Raw genomic sequence first — 17,124 nt, forward strand, 5'->3', positions numbered from 1 at the left:
TAAAGGGGTCAAGTAAAATGGAAAGCTGTCTAAACTTCCACCTGCTCTTGTAAACACAACTATATGTACCAGTCATTAAGGCAACGTAGATATACCGAAGGAAGACTGTTACTCACACTCATCAAATTCGTACCACTTTTGGGTTTTTAAGTTCCAAGTGCTCCAATCACCCATTATTCCAAGGAAAACCTTGATCTCTTGGCTCTTACCTAAATTTTAGCTGAAGCTGTGCTGCCCCACGCACCTGGGTGACCCCATCATTTTTAAGCGTCTGACTCTTGATTTCAGCTCAGGTCACAATCTCAATTTGTGGGTTTGAACCCCGAGTCAGGCTCCACACTGACAGTACAGAACATGTTTGGGATTTTCTCTCTCCCCCTGTCTGTCCCTCCACCCTAGCACTCTCTCAAAATAAACTTAAAAAAAAAAATTTAGGGGCACCTGGGTGGCTCAGTCAGTTGAGCATCCAACTTCAACTCAGGTCATAATCTCCCGGTTCGTGGGTTCGAGCCACGCGTCAGGCTCTGTGCTGACAGCCAGCTCAGAGCCTGGAGCCTGTTTCAGATTCTTTGTCTCCCTCTCTCTCTGACCCTCCCCTCTTCACGCTGTCCCTCTCTCTCTCAGAAATAAATAAAACATTAAAATTTTTTTTTAATTTAAAGCTGTGTTGTCCAATTATGGTAGCCACTAGCCACATGTAGGTATTTTAAATTTAAATAAAATAAATTTTAAGTTCTTTGGTCACACTAGCCACATTTCAAGAACTCAATAGTCTCATCTGGCTAGCAGCTACTATATGGGACAGCACAGATGCAGATCATTTCCATCATGATATAGAGTTCAACTGGACAGTGCTGACTGAAAAGCTTGGATCCAGGTCAACACCTTCTTCCTTTTACTGGCAGGGAGAACATAAGGTACCATGTTGTGTGATTTGCTCTGTTCACACCTGACAAAGCCAAGATTAAGACTTCCCTTGTCAACACTATCCCACCACCAAGTCCTCTACTGAAGGCCAATCAAGGGCCTTTTCCCTACGTGGGCAGGTACTACACTATGTAGTTTCTTAAGGCCAGCCAAAAGTTTTCCTGGCTAAACTGGCCATCTCAAAAGCAGTACACTTCTGCACAAAGTCCCTGGAGAATCAGAGCCTTAATGAGTGCTGCTTAGAGAACATTTCAACTGAGGATCAGTCCACTGAGGTGTTAAGTCAAACCTAGGTAAAGCAATTATTTTAAGCCTAAGAAGGATGATAAATATCCCATTTTACTAACTCACCTTTGTTGTCGAAATACAAGACAAAGTTAGAATGCTTTACTCCTGCCTCTAAAAGTAATTAACCAGTTACAAGACCCTTAAAATGGGCATTTATATTTCATATACTCTTCTGCAGTGAGTCATGTTTTCCCAAGGACATCCCTGCACTGAAAATGCTTCTTCTTTCCCAAGAGACAGAACTTAAAAGGGAAAAAGAACTTGTCTAACCTGAAAATGTACCTTCTCAGGCCAACTCAATTAGGACAGGCCCATTCCTGCAGGTTTGTCCTCCGTTGCTTCTATTAAGTGAGCTCTTAATGCTTGGGAAATAGTGAAAGTGGCTGTAAACCTCCTGTCTGTGCTACATAGGAATCCACAGCTCAGCCTAAACTGCCTCTGTTTACAACAGGCATAGGCCTCAAAATGCCCCTAGGTCCAGACCTTGAGTGTGTCAATGCATCTATTACTAATTCAACAAGAAGAACAAGTCCACCCCTGGTCTAGCCATAAAGGAGTCCAGGATGTTGATGTATGGTTTCATGCATCCTAGTACCAATTCAACTAAGGGGCCATCTTTGTCTAGAGTATCACTACTGACCATGCTTGAAATGCACATGCCATTCTCTGGGCAACTAACTGGAGAAAGATGAAGTCTGAATACATGTATATCTTGTAAAGAACACTTTGTAGTGCTAATCACTGAACAGGCTCATTTTTATGCTCCAATTATGAATTACTTCAACTTCAAAACTATAAGGAGGTACATGAATAAGTACGGAGGCCTAGCCGTGGGCCTTGTAAAAAAACAAAAACAAAAAAAACATGGAATGCTGCTTAAGAGGTTCAATTACTACAAAACTAGTTCTAAGCTTCATATGAATGTCAGGACTAAAATATTTGACCGGAAGCTTATTTTGATCCATTTATCTTATTCTTGTCAATCATTTGACCTTGGGAATATAACACCAAATACTATTAGATGTGCTCTTATATGACTGAGATAGCTATTATCCCTACCGTTACAGAGGAGAAACTAGGATCAGAGGTATGATTTGCTTAAGGCCACCCAGCTAACCAAGTTTATCTAACTCCCAAGTCTAGATTTCAAGCACGTTAAGCATGTGGACTTTGTCAACGGTCTTTCATTCCTTCTAAAAATGTGAGGCTCAACAGAAGGGTGAATTTTAAATCTTACTTTATTCACTGGTTCTGAACTTTAGTGTGTATCAGATCACCTGACTGACTTGTTAAAACCTAGATGGCTAAGCCCCCACTCAGAGTTTAGGCCAGTGGGTCTGGATGAGCCCAAGTATTTGCATTTCCTACAAGTTATCAGACAATGCTGATGCTGATCAGGGAACCATACTAGAAGAACCACTGCTCTATTCACATCCTCCCATGTCAATGAGTGCCATCAGTAGCTAAAGACCATTAATTTAATGTAAAGGTAGGTAGTAACCTCCATAGATTAGAGCTTTAGCATGCCACTAAACTGTACCCATACCTCCACTTACTTCTAAGGCCCTGTCTTAACCATTTTAGGTATTATCAGTACAAAGACAACCTCTTGCTCTTTGTGCTCTGCTTAGTCACCTAATCCTAAAAGACAACATCAGGATCAAATAAGGGCATTCTCTTACTCTGTCGAAAGTTAACATTTAAAGAAAAAATTTTTAAGTATCTTTACAAAAAAAAGAAAAATACTTAGTGTAAAGGTCTCAATTTTTTTCACTTGATTTTCAACCAGCCAATAAGGCTGGGGGGGGGGGGGGCACTTCACAATTTAAACATTTGCTGAAAGCATCTGTACTACCCACACAGGATGAGATAGTGTTCTTGCACACTTCCTAGTAAATAAGCAAAACATGTAAATTTCTCCAGTCTAGAAAGACAAATTGAAAAAAAGAGGACAAGAAAGGCTCAAAGCCAGAGAAAAGTGATTACTTCTGGCTTGGGATTAAGTGGTGATTGCAGACAGACTTCAATAGAAAGGAAATGCCTTCAATACTGAAATAGGTGAGGTGTTTTTCAAGGAGTTTTTAATACTTAGTGCTTTCCTAATTAGGTAGTAAAATGGATAAGTACTGGGTATACTTATTCAAATTGTACCAAATCCTAAAGACTAAGAGGTATTCCAGGGTAAAAAGAAATACCTGAACACAACAAAACAGGACTATAGACTTGTGGGAGAAGAATACACACTGAACTTAATTTTTGGGAAATAGAGTTGCTGCGGAAGGACTTTTTTATTTAAAGTTTATTTATTTATTTGGGGGTGGGGAAGACAGAGAATCCCAAGCAGACCCCACCCTTAAGCAGGGCTCGATCCCACAAACCATGAGAGCTCATGACCAGAGCCACAATCAAGAGTTTGACGCTCAACCGACTGATCTACCCAGGCACCCCAAATGAAATTTTCAATAACAAAATTACTTAACAAAATTAAAATTATCCTCACCTTTTTATGACAGCACTGATTAGCACGCATATTTACATATGTGCAGTGAGTACAGATTCTGCTTAATATTCTGGTTATCTTACACACTTTTACCGTTTTCAGTCATTTATGGACCCAACTGAATCATATTGTACTGTAGCTTTAAACTATTCCCCTAAAAGCTGGAGCTCAACAAAAACACTGTCTGACATCTAAATTCCACAGATTTCCTCCAGTCCTAAAGAAGTTCTATAGTATTTTCAGGACTATAGAAGGAAAAATTTTAGCTTGTTTGCCCAACTAGAATCTGTTTTTCTACAAAGCAAACAAGCATACTCTGCTAATATACAACTTTTCTGACATTGAGATTAGGAAGATGCTAGCATTTTTAAAGGACTATAAAGTTCTGCTTAAACATCTATTTTTATATCACACTGCATTCAAGGGACAAAGGAGGGGATTTGACTTTTAAGGGAAAAAAGGTAACAAGTGTGGTCAAACCACCACCAGCTGAACTTGCACAGAGGGACCTAACTGGGAGACCTCTCAGAGCTGGGGGTCTGGCCTTGGAGAGCTTTCTGCTTGGAAGTCAAGTTTAACAAGCCAGCAGTTACAAAGACTAGACAATTTATGTTCCTTCTCTCTGCTTTCGTTTTCTTTCCAGGTTAACTGGAATCATGAAAAATTAAGAAATCGTCTCAATTCTCTGAGCGACTCTTGTTTCTTCATTTCTGTTAAATAGCAAGAAGTAGGGACATTGCATTCATTCTTGCGAAACTCACTGTAAGTAAGACACGATCAGTCTAACATTTAGTCTCATTACTTTTCCAGTCTTCAGATCACTGGATGTAATACCACTATGTACTCTCAACCTTCTTCTAAGAAGTTTAATAGCTTTCATATCAAGACACTTCATGGATTAGGAAGCAGTAACAATATTAATATATTTAAACTGCTTCACAAAATTGGTTTCCCAGGACTCTAAGTACTGATTCTAATCTCAAAGATTTTATTTCTTCAAGTTTACAAAGATGGTGTGACTTTACACTATTTCCGGCAACTGAGTTCAAGGATTTAAACCATTTCAAGCAAATACTTGAATTAGCTATGGTCACATGGATCTCTTGCACACAATGTGAACATTACTAGTCACTGATAAATCTACCAGTTCAGGGAAATCTGAAAACTATTTTTCTAGAATTCATGCAATACTACTAATTCAGAAAGACAATGAGAAATACATAGACAGAATTTTAACTTCTTTTCCAGGTGAAAGGATTTAATGAGTTTACATGTATCAAAAAAAAAAAAACTTCTTTTCTAGAATAGATATTTGTTTGGACATCTTTGGTAATATAAAGTCCTAAGTCTCCAATTTTTTCAAGGACCAAAAAAAAAAAAAAAAAAGCAACTAAACAAACAAAAAAACCCCACCAACAAACAAACAAAAACTTTTAGGATTGGGAACAAATAGAGACATCCTTCTTTCACTGATAGTAAAGTATTGACTGCCAGGAAGTATCTTCCATCCCCATTCAATCTGCTAGGTCAGGAGCCTATGTACTGAGGCCCAATGAAATATATGGCATCTCAACAGAGGAAGTGAGTTAGTATGAGTACTAACTTCAAAATGTTCATTCTGAGAGCCATATGGATTTGTCTTGTTCATCTGTGTCTAGTCGTTACTGGTATTTACTTTCTGAATGTTTGAACGAATGAATACGGCAGCTTAAATTTTCCATTTGCAATTAAACATGAAATTTTTAGTTTCCTGAGAAGATCTATAAATATTGCACCATCCCAAGTGCAAAGGGGGAATAGTTACTGGCTGCCAAAGATTCTTAAACTATAATTTAACTCTGAGAAATAAAGTGGTTTGTACACAAAGTCTTACTGTCCTATGCCCATCTGGATTCATGGCAACAGTATCATATTCAAGGCTCCCTGGTGACCCTCCCCCTTGGGTAAAATCTCTCAATACCCAAATTTAAAAATTAAAGAAAAGGTTTGGGTTTTGTTATTGTTGTTTTTAAGGTGTGGCAAGGAACTAAAATTCTGTTTTAAGTGTCACCTTTCCTAAAGTGATCCTCACACTGCTCTTTAATCCCCAATCTTGTGAGTTAGTATTAGACTTAGTTTACAGGTAAGGTACTAAAGCTTGGAGATTAACTTGTTCAAAGATCTCACTATTGAGCAGAAGCACAAGAACTTATGTTCAAATCCCCTTGACTCAATCTCTGTCCTTTCCACTCTATATCATGGTTGATTTGGTGGAGAGACACACACACCCCCAACAGATGGAGACAAACCCCAACTATTCACATTCTGAATCAGAAAAAAAGATAAAAGAAGCCCAAGCTTTCAAGACTTTAAATCCAACTTGGACATTCTCACGTACTGAGAGAAATATAGTCATGCAGTATTAATAAATAGTCACTTCCCTCTAGGATTTTTTTTTCCATGTATTTAAGAACATATGTTCCTGAGGCACCTGGGTGGCTCAGTCAGCTGGGGTGACCGACTTCAGCTGAGGTCATCATCTTGCAGTTTGTGGGTTCGGGCCCCATGTCAGGCTTTTTGCTGACAGCTCAGAGTCTCGAGCCTGCTTCAGATTCTGTGTCTCCCTCTCTCTCTCTGCCCCTCCCCCTGTTCACATCTGCCTTTCTCTCTCAAAAAATAGATATTAAAAGTTTTTTTAAACCATTATGCTCTGGACATTTTTTGAAAACTTCTTAAACCTTTTTAAATGTTTATTTATTGGGGGGGAGGGAGAAAGAGAGCACTTGCGAGCGCAGTGCGTGCACATGAGTAGGGGAGGGACAGACAGGAGGAAAGATAGAATCCCAGCAGGTTCCCTGCTGTCAGCAAACAGCCTGACCTGGGACTCAAACGCACAAATTGTGAGATCACTACCTGAGCAGAAATTAAGAGTTAGATGCTTAACTGACTGAGCCACCCAGGCATCCTGAAAACTTTATCTTTGAAGACTCTTTAAAATTAGAATTAATTTTGGGGCTCTTGTGTGGCTCAGTCAGTTAAGCATCCAACTCTGGATTTTGGCTTAGTTCAAGATCTCATGGTTTTTGAGTGCAAGCTTCATGTCCGGCTCTGTGCTGACAGCCGGATTCTCTTGAGATTCTCTCCCTCCCTCCCTCTCAAAGTAAATCAACAAACATTAAAAAAAAATAAGACCCAATTTTGTAATTTTTCTCCTATAAAATTACTTTCTCTGGCCCACCTTTAATTGAATATTAAGTCTGAAGTCTGCTCCTGTTGTGATGCTTCTATTATACTCCTTTTGATCAATGGTGTATCTACTAAGATCCATCAAGATTAATCTTATGGACATTAATAAATGTATCTGCAACTGACTTTGGTTTATTTTCTTTAAGGAGTACTTACGAGGTAACAAATTCAAGGCAATTCAATAACCAGCATTAGCTAGACTTTGAGCAGTTATTGAAATTTCTGCTTACTATATAAACTTTTTCATAGACTCTCCCAAATGCCTATACTCATGTATAACTGTTAACATGGAGTTTGCTATTTAAGTTCTCATACCTAAGCTTTATTGTTTACGGCATTCTTCTTGCCAAGAATTACTATTTCACAAGCAGTTGGGTTGGTCACTATGAACACTGTGTGAATAAATGAAAAATTAAGGTAATTCTTGGGCACTTTGAGTTTTCTGAGTTTAAAATGTTTTGGGCCAAGAAGTAAAATAGTGGCATTTGAAAAAACATGCTGACAAGATATAATGAGTTTTGTTGTTTAAAAAAAAAAATCGCAGGGGCACCTGGATGGCTCAGTACGTTGAGCATCTGACTCTTGATATCAGCTCAAGTCATAATCCCACCAGCGTCATGGTAACAAGCCCCTCATCAGCTCCATGCTGAGTGTGAGGCCTGCTTAAGAGTCTCTCTTTCCTTGCCTCTCTCAAAAAAAAAAAAAAAAAAAGAATCATAAATAATAAACTTGGCATTTCACTTATTAAATGCATCTAATAAAGATAAAACTCTGGGTACCTTTTTTTAAAGTATAATTGACATAAGCTCTGGGTATCTTTAATAGAGAACCCACAGTTCTATTAAAGGGTTGAGAAATTTGCTACAGCAACATATTTTTTTCATGTCTAAGCCCATCTCCCCTGAAAAAGTAGTCCTTTCAGCAACGACAGCCTTGCCTTATTCTTAGAAAAGAACGAACCAGATACACATTTGCCTCCTACTTAGCCCAAACCTACATATAGATAAACCACCTTTCATTTTATAGCAGTTGCTTAATTGAAGAGATGAGTGTAGGCTGTGAAGTTCAGTTAGGTAAAGACTCCACCAACTCTAGGTATATGCTACTGTTCACTGTGTAAATGTCAGAAAGATTTAAAAGGTTATCAAGGAATACCAGTGAAGGAAGGAAGGAATCACCAACAGTATGTCAAACCTAACATTCAAAATAAAGATCCATTTCATAATAGAAGCTGTCTGACCAAAGTTTAAATTGTAAAATAGTGGCAAAGAGGCACTCTATATACTTATAAATTCTCTATGGCTTGTGAAGCTTAGAAATATCATCCTTACATACAGATGACAAAACAAGATTTGGCAGCCAGGGTTAAGTTTCATACTAAGAAGAGGGACTTACTTAGATTTTTCTACTCCAATTTTCTATTTTACAACAGGTGCTCAAGAACTTACTCCCCCCAGCCTCCCTCTCTTTCATTTATACCCTCAGGTAGCAATCTGGTTCCAGCCTTAACACCAAAGCATCTCTTGAAGACATAGCTCTCCAGGTGGAAGGAGTCTAAACTACCTCCACCAGCACATAATTAAGGGAAGGTTGTAGCATCGGCGCTAGAAGCTTACCAATTACAGTATGGTATTTCTGTAATCTAGACCAAAAAGAGTGGAGAAGGTGTAAAAAGCAAAAATTTCCTTTCTTGGTCTCAGGTTCTTCCACAGACCTATGTAATCTGTTCTATTCCCACTAAATTCACATTTAATGAATACAAAAATGTGATGTCTACTAAGTTCTCAAAATTTCTTTCTTTCCTTCCACTTCCCCTTCTACTGCCTAGCAAAAGATCAGATAACTGACTAAGAGTTGGGTAAACGACAGGGTTTTAGCCAATGAGATCCCCTAATCCACTGATCCTGAAACCTGCTACATTTAAGTCTTCTGCCCAACCAGTATTCTGCTTACAAACCTTTATACATCTAGGCATTCTTCTACGGTAACAATCTAGACTTTTTATGAGGTAGCAAAAGGGTACTTTTTTTTCTTTTTTTAGTTTATTTATTTTCAGAGAGAGAGAGAGAGTGAGTGAGTGAGAGCAGGGATGGGGCAGAAAGAGGGGGAAAACAGGTTTCCTGCTTTCAGCACAGAGCCCAATGTAGGGCTCAAATTCACAAACTGTGAGATCATGACCTGAGCCTAAACCAAAAGTCGGACACTCAACCAACTGAGTCACCAAAGAGCTCCCAAAGGGTACATTTCTAGTGTATTCTAGTACAATTTTTCAGGGGGATGGGAGGAATTGTTTGGAATGTGAATTCCAAACAGCCAAGGATATCTCCAAGAAAGATCTCAGTATCTACCTTTGCTAGGCTGTGCTAAGAAAAATGCAAATATTGAGACCAAGAGTTCGTTGGTTTGTTTTTATTCTTAATATACAGGAAAATGTCAGATACCCAGGGATCTATTAAACTTGTTCTCAACAATATGAACAAAGACAAGAGAATCAAAGTCCCCAGTAATGCTGACTGCTTTAACACCTTTTGTTGGAGCTTAACTGGGTGTATCTCAGGAATATTAATGAACAGTGTTCTTTGGTTCCTTAAATCCACAGAAACAAAGCTAACTTCAAAGGCTCAGAGGTATGAATGCCCTAGTAGAGATGCACCTCTACCCTAAATCTAATGGAGATGGCATGGAAGGAGATATGAATAAAAATATCTACTATAAATTTCAGGAAAATTACCAAGAATAGTACACAAAGGTAAAGGTGGCAGTGACATAAATGAGCAGATATAAAAACTTTAGCCAACAAATTAAAAATACCACCCAAAAAGAAATTTAACACTCAAGTTGCCTATCTCCCTTTGAGTTTCTTTATTAAAATTTTAAAGACATAAATGACAAAGACACTTAACAGCTTGATACTATATACCTATATATCTATAATCTATATAACCTAAGATATACTTGAGATAACTAGGAAAGTCACTTCTCTCCCAGTTTGAAAAATACTTAGAATCTTTCTTGAACACACAGAAAAAAAATCATGTTAAATAATATCTGCTAAGCCATTTCAGCATATTGTCATTTCCTATAACCCTACCAAAATACCATTAATATCTAACATATTCTACAAGCTTTTTTCCATCTAATAATAAAGCCCTTNACCCAGGCACTGGTGCTATCACACACAGCACACAATGCACACCTAGATGGCAGACTGGGGGAAGGGCAGAGGCTGGCAAAACGCTAATTATTCCTTGCCTCTCTTTGATTTCCCACTTTGGTGACTGGTCTGGCACCACAGGGATAGAAAGCTGTTATCTCCAACTTGGATTTACAAGACAAAGAAATAGAGAAAAGACTTGTTCCAACTATTACTATTCAAAGTTTAAACACAATCTGAAGGCTTCCTTTAAACACAATACTTCATTCACTTCTTAAAGCCGGTTAGCGGGGCGCCTGGGTGGCTCGGTCAGTTAAGCACCCGACTTCGGCTCAGGTCATGACTCACGGTTTGTGGGTTCAAGCCCCACATCAAGCTCTGTGCTGACAGCTAGCTCAGAGCCTGGAGCCTGCTTCAGATTCTGTGTCTCCCTCTCTCAGAAATAAAAATATTAGAAAAAAAATTTTTTAAGCCAGTTAGGAACTTCTCCCATCCCAACCTTTATACCTTAAGAAACCAATTCTCAATTCTCAATAGCCCAAATGCCCTTATTATCCAAAGTTAATGGTTCTAAATACTTACGGGGAGATTATCTAAACCAAAGGACACAGTAAAGTCACTCAATTGATTCTCCCATATATAAATGCAATGAATTGACTACCTTTTACCTTCCTTCAAAAGTGTTTTTTTTAAACTCAGGGTCCCATATCAAATATTCATTTCAAGCACTTCCACAGCCTCATTCACAAGTAAACAATTACATTTGGATACATTTTTCCAAATAAAACTAGAACTTTTTTGGAAATCAACACAGTTTCATATGGGAAGGATGAAATCCCTCACAAAACCACACTTCTGGGGAAAGAACTTTGGGTCTAAAGAAAATTAGTTTTATTTTGTACTGAAAATGTGGCAAAAGTTGTTAAAGATCCATAACATGCATATGCATTCATGCCCAACTAATATAACATGCAAATTCAGTATAATCTGAAGTGTCCTAAAATGAAATATATCCATGAAGTACAATAGAATCATTTTCCATAAGCTTAGCAGAGGATAACTGTTATTATAATATACAATACCGAGCTTTCTAAAACATATTTACATATTTTTGCACCCCTTCCCCCTCAAAAGGTTGAAAACAAACAAAACAAACTCCAGTGGCCGAATTTTGGAATAAAAGATTTAAGACAAGCAAAGAGTCCCGGGCTCTTGCATGTGGTATAAATGGATACCAATTCACAAGACCCAGAACAAATTAATGAATCACTCTTTCAAACTCTCACAATTCCTCATTTTCATGCTGATGTTAAAGAAAAAAAAGTCAGGTAATTCTCTTTTTGCTACAATTGGTAAGTGAGATTTAGGGACTAACTCTGGGTTTCTATTTTCCATTTTACCTACTTCCCAAAAAAAAGTATGAGCTGGCAACATCAATACTACCTAGTTTTACCTTTCAAACTAGGAGGTATTTCTGATTCTTTTAGTAACTCCTGGATTTTCTTGTTTTACCAGCAACATTGGAATCTAAAATGTTTGAGAGGCACCGGGGTGCTTCATTCGGTTAATCGTCCAACTTCGGCTCAGGTCATGATCTCACAGTTCGTGGGTTCGAGCCCCGCATCGGGCTCTGCTGACAGCCAGCTCAGAGCCTGGAGCCTCCTTCGGATTCTGTGTCTCCCTCTCTCTCTCTGCCCCTCTCCCATGGTCTCTCTCTCAAAACAAACATTTAAAAAAATGTGATGGTTAATTTTCAGATAGCCACATTATCAATCTTCCCACCCCCCACCTCAACCTGCAACTAACAGCATAGAAATACAACTATCTATCAGCATCAGGAACAATTTATATTTAATTCCTCCATACAATCTGAATCCATTAAGCTAAACCAGAATCAACACAAGATAATGTCAAACTATGACCCCATTAGAATAGTCAGTCACTGATGGAATCAAGCATTATACTTTGCTCATCCCAGGAAGGGAAGAACCCCACAAATGCAAAGTAGATAGACAAAAACTTGAACCAGCAGAAGGATCACTAACCCCAAACATGATGTTACTCTGTGGATAACCGGGCAGTTACTGTAATGACAACCCAGCCCCACCACAGTTAGTGCTACCAACACTTAGAAAGGAAAAAGGTAGGCAAGATTATGGTTTCTGCTCCTCAAAACTCCAGGCTCACCTTCGATATTTTAAATATGAAAGCATTTCACAAGTAACAGATTTTCCCAGCATGGGCCAGAATGTTCTGAATTCCAAGCGAAAAGCAACAGTTTTAACTACTGTAAAGAATGAGCTCCAAAGGGCAAAAAATCTTTTAGATCTTAAGGGATGAGGGCAGGTAGAATGAGGGATGTTGGTATACATGAACTTGCACAGTTAATCTGTAAGTTTGGTTAAGTCCACTTAAGATCATGCTAAGGCAAACTCTTCTTAACACAAAGATCAATAATGACATGTCTGTGTACAATTAAACACTAATTTTTATTTTTTAAAAAGTGCCTTTCACAATTACGTAAATCAATCACTAGTTACCAGGCTATTACTTAATAGAGCAAGCACACAGTTACTAACACTGCATCTTTCTTCTGAATAATATTTACAATAATTAGTTCAGTGTCAGAAACAGTGGTGGGGAGGCAGTTAAAATGCTTTTTCTCTTGAAGGAGTAGGTTAGTTAAAAAGTAAGCAAATGACAACTAGCAAATCCTTCCCTCCCACATTTTTCAACTCTGTAAGAAAACAGAGACGTGCAGCTCTTAATTTTGTCATACTACAGTCACATATATAGCACACTGGCTAAGCCTGGAAGCTTTGGAGTGCCCCACTCTCCCTGCTCTTGGGCAAGCTAGTAAACATACCTAAGCCTCAGTTTCCCCATCTACGAAATCGATAGTACTTAACTCATAAGGTCCTTCCAAGGACTAAACTGAATTACATAATCCACACAAAGAGCTGAGATTTGTGCCAGGCAGACAGTAAGTGTTCAATACATATTAACAATTATTGCAATTACAAGTGATCACATTCTAGAAGTCAATAGACTTGGTTTACTTCAGTCTCTATAAAAACGGCATTAAAGATGAATAACCCACCCAGCCCACAGTCATTCACATATTCAGTAGTTCCTTTGTATAATTTAAGTGAGCACCATGGGGAAAAACTTACTGATGAGAAAGGACTAAGCTTTCTTTCACTACTAAATACATGACCTACTCAGCCTGGTCTTAAAGTCAAAAGAACATTTTTTCTGTGTTATGTGTGCTCCTACCTTCCTCCAAGGGAGGTCAGAAGGACTCTTTACATCCTCACCTGCCACATCCTTTCTTTGCTCCCACATCCCAAAGAAACATCAACACTCTTCTCGGTTTTCTGAACTGCAGGGGCCTCATCTCCCTTTTAAAACCCTGAAAGGTTAGCTCAACATAGTTAAGAAATACTCCAACCCCTGACACTCAGCACCTAGACTTGCACAACACTCAGAAGCCACCTCCTTTGAGAAGTTTCCCCACCCCCAGACAAAATTAAGTCCCCTAGTTTCTCAAAGCATTTTGGGTATACGTATGCCTTAGCACCTACCTTATAATTAACTAATTATGTCTCTCTCAATAGACTGGATTGAGGGCAAGAGAAGCGTTGTGGCCAAAGGTTCAGCTCTAGCACTGTGAGCAGCGTTGGCACATACCAGGTGCTCAAGAAATGCGACATGTTCATTTAACCAGAATCTTTCTTTTTAGAGTCCCATCTCTTGCTAGATGCCCCATTACAAAATCTGAACATAAGGCTGTTCTCAGTAGACCAGGCTAACACGACGGACTGCTGATTACAACATCAGAAAACATACTCATCAGCTTCTGCCACTGGAGAGGTTCCCGGAACCCAAACTCAACTGAGCAGGATTATGTACCATCAGAATCTGTGGGAATTCCCAGCACACTACAGAGGGTACTTTCTCCTTCAATAAGACTGTTGAAAAGCCCACAGGGTGAGCTTTTTATTGAGGGAACTCTTCATTGAATAACTGAAGTGGAAATACTCAAAGATATAAATAAATGCCTCGATTTGGCTGAAAAGGGGTCAAAATCATAAAGATCTGGGAAAAGCGAGCTAGCTCTTGATTCCTGAAAAACAGCGGCTTCTGAAAAAGAACAGGAAGCAGGGATGGGTGCTGGTCATTCTTTGTTTCAATAAATAAAATCTTTTTTTTTTCATCCCCATAGCCCAAAAGAAAAGGCCGATACGCCAAGTTCAGAGGAGATGCTCCATAATCTTTCCTCCTGACAAGTACACNAAAAAAGCAAAAAAAAAAAAAAAAGCACTACCTTAGGTATCTCAGCCACAGTGAAAAGTTGGAGTCAGTAATACTTTAATTAAAAAACAAAAATCTATGTGCCTGAGTCCAACATTTACACTGGACGGCACTTAGAGAACTTGAAAAGTTTCTGAAGGGAGGTACTACTACCTTTGCAAAGAACACAACTTGGGAAAAACAACCTCAAAACATGAAGAACTCCACAAAGGGCTGGCTTTAGTTTTACAACCATAATTCCCATCATAAACATCTTACACCCCCCACCCCCACCCCCCAACCACCACCAAATTCAACAGTTGCCGGAGGATAGCTTTCATTCTGGAAACAGAAAAGGAAACAAACAAGCAGCAGAAAGGGAATAACGCCCCAAATAAAGTTCTCTTTGGAAAAAATTTTAACAATTCGGTCTCCCACCCTTCCCTCTCGGGTGAGGTCTATGACTTATACGGCTTTGCTCTGCAGAAAGCTCTTTCTGGGCAGCTCAAGGAAAGAGCCGAGGGAGGGAGAGAAAGAGACACAGGCACAGAAAGGAGAGGAGAGAGAAAAAGAAAATGGCGCAGAGACTAAGTCCCGACTGTCGACAAGGCGACTTTCCCGGGAGGAATCCAGGCCGGGAAAGGCTGCCCGAAGCCCGGCGGCGGGCGACTCCGGGTCTCCGTTGCCCCCTCTTGGGAGGTCCGCGATCTCGGAGTGCTGGGACCCCCGGAAAGGGGGTCTAGAGGCGGCCCGATGGGAACAATGGGGCCGGTGAGCGAGGAGCCGGGACTTAGTCTCTGGGACGCCATGTCTGTCCTCTGCCCGGCTCCAGCCCGGCGCGGGGTAGGCGGCCGGCGCCGGGGAACCCGGGGTCGGGGCGGGGGGCACACTCACCATTCAATCGGAAATCCGCTTCAATCTGGAGAAAGAAAAGGAGGGAAGATGAACAAACAGGCACATTTAACCCCGCGGGCGGCGAGCGCGCCGAGCCGGGGGCCTAGCCCACCCTGCGCCCCAGGGAGCAAGAGACCCCCGGGAAGGGCCTTAAGGGGCAGTCATCCACCACCACCCCCCCAATATGTAACTTGGNCTGACTGACTGCCGGGCGGGCGGCGAGAGCGGACCCCGGCAGTTGTGTAACAGCCTAAGTTCGCATTTCGGCTTACTGCGCCTGCGCGGCCGCTTTTAAACGAGACGTCGGCGACGTCAGAGAGTCGCGGAAGGAGACCGAGGGTTGCGGGGACCGCCCCCTCGAGCTTCCAAAGGAAGACCAGGCTTTGCATCGCAAGCCCCGCCTCCTAGTCCTTGCGCACTGCTATGATTTGCATAAGGAGTCGACTCCTCCCAGGGCCGCCCATCCTAAGCAACCTTCCTTTCCTCTCCCCGCGCCTTTTCTCAGAGCCCTGTACTCCTCTGCGAAGCAGTGCGCAGGCGCAGCCCAGACACCGCCCCCGGACCGCGGCCGGCAGCGCGGCCACGTGGTGGGCCTTTAAAGGCCGCGGCGGGACCCGGCCAGTCTCCGGCCGAGCTGCAGCCCTTCTCGTGCGTATCTTCGTAGCCGTGAATATCTTGGTGGCCTGGGCTGTAGCCCTTTCACCAACTCTTCTCCGCTCGCCGATCGGACCCCGAAGCCGCCTGGAGGCAGGAGTTCCCGCCCTAGCCTTTGTCCCGGCCTTTCAACCTTCTGGATTATTTCACTCTACTTAAAATTTATTTTAATTTTTTAACCAACGAAAGGTCTGGTGCAGCTCGAGTTTCCAAACGGGTACATGTAGTCCTGGGTCACAAGAGCCCTAATTTATTTCCTTCATTCCACAAACATTTATTGAGCATCTGCTGTGAGTCCGGAATTGTGCTGAAAAAAAAGGGGTGGTGCCGGGGGCCACAAGGGATGGGCCCTTAGGGTGAACACGACGTGGCTCTATCCTTCGCTGTATCCCTAGCACACTGTGAGGCAGAAGTGAGATGAACGGGACAAAGAACTGTCGTTTAGGGAGCACGTTCTCTGCTCTGAATCCAACACGGCAGTTCTGTCGGGCTATTTTATTAAACTGTGTCAGAGATAAGTGGCCTACAACCTCCTACCTGACATCTACATTTGGATAGCCCACAAGCTTCTCCAGGGCTGAACTCAACATCTTCCGCCACCCAGCTAGAAAAGCTCCACTCTGGACATCTTCCTCCTTCCTTTCACAATAGTCCAACCGATTGCATCTCTCCAGTCCGTCTACCTCTTCTGCCCGCACATCTGTTGAAGGCTTGCATTACCTTGTATTATCAACAATACACTCCTAAAGGGTCCCTGCTTCCATTCTGGCCCTCTCACAAGCTGACAGCCAACAGGAGCCAAAGTGGACTTTTCAACACTCAGCTCTAACTTATCCCTTTCCCACAAACACTTCCCATCCCTTTTGGCATAAAGTTCAAAATTCTTAAGGTGGCTACCAGGGTGCTGCATAACCTGCTGTGAATTAACCTGCCATATCTTTTACTGCTTCCACTATTTTACTTAATATTTTAATTGATCCCCTTCTTTACTTAGCTTCCACCTAAGTAATAATATCTATGAAATAATAATGTCCATGAAGTCATTTACAATTAAATACAGAAAGCGTTCATCCACAGACCACTGAAATATCTCTATCATGTCCAGTGGTAAACACTTTGAGGTTAATTCTTGTGAATGCTTCAAAGCTCAACCTTAATATCACTTTCTCAAAGTGATGCCCTCTCCCCC

The 17,124-nt window shown here is 40.9% G+C and overlaps 1 protein-coding gene across 1 annotated transcript in view; it reads right to left on the reverse strand.

Annotated features, from left to right (window-relative positions):
- Nucleotides 1-15,670, reverse strand: part of TOP1 (DNA topoisomerase I) — a 91,742-nt gene extending 76,072 nt beyond the window's left edge. The window contains exons 1-2 of the mRNA XM_077778881.1: nt 15,554-15,670; nt 15,282-15,306 (exon numbers count right to left, since the gene is read on the reverse strand). Coding sequence (XP_077635007.1) covers nt 15,282-15,306; nt 15,554-15,670 — 142 coding nt within the window. The remainder of the gene's footprint in view (nt 1-15,281; nt 15,307-15,553) is intronic.
- Between the last annotated feature and the right edge of the window lie 1,454 nt (nt 15,671-17,124).

The sequence above is a fragment of the Crocuta crocuta genome, unplaced genomic scaffold (assembly GCF_008692635.1).
Source record: "Crocuta crocuta isolate KB4526 unplaced genomic scaffold, BGI_CrCroc_1.0 scaffold248, whole genome shotgun sequence".
NCBI lineage: Eukaryota > Metazoa > Chordata > Mammalia > Carnivora > Hyaenidae > Crocuta > Crocuta crocuta.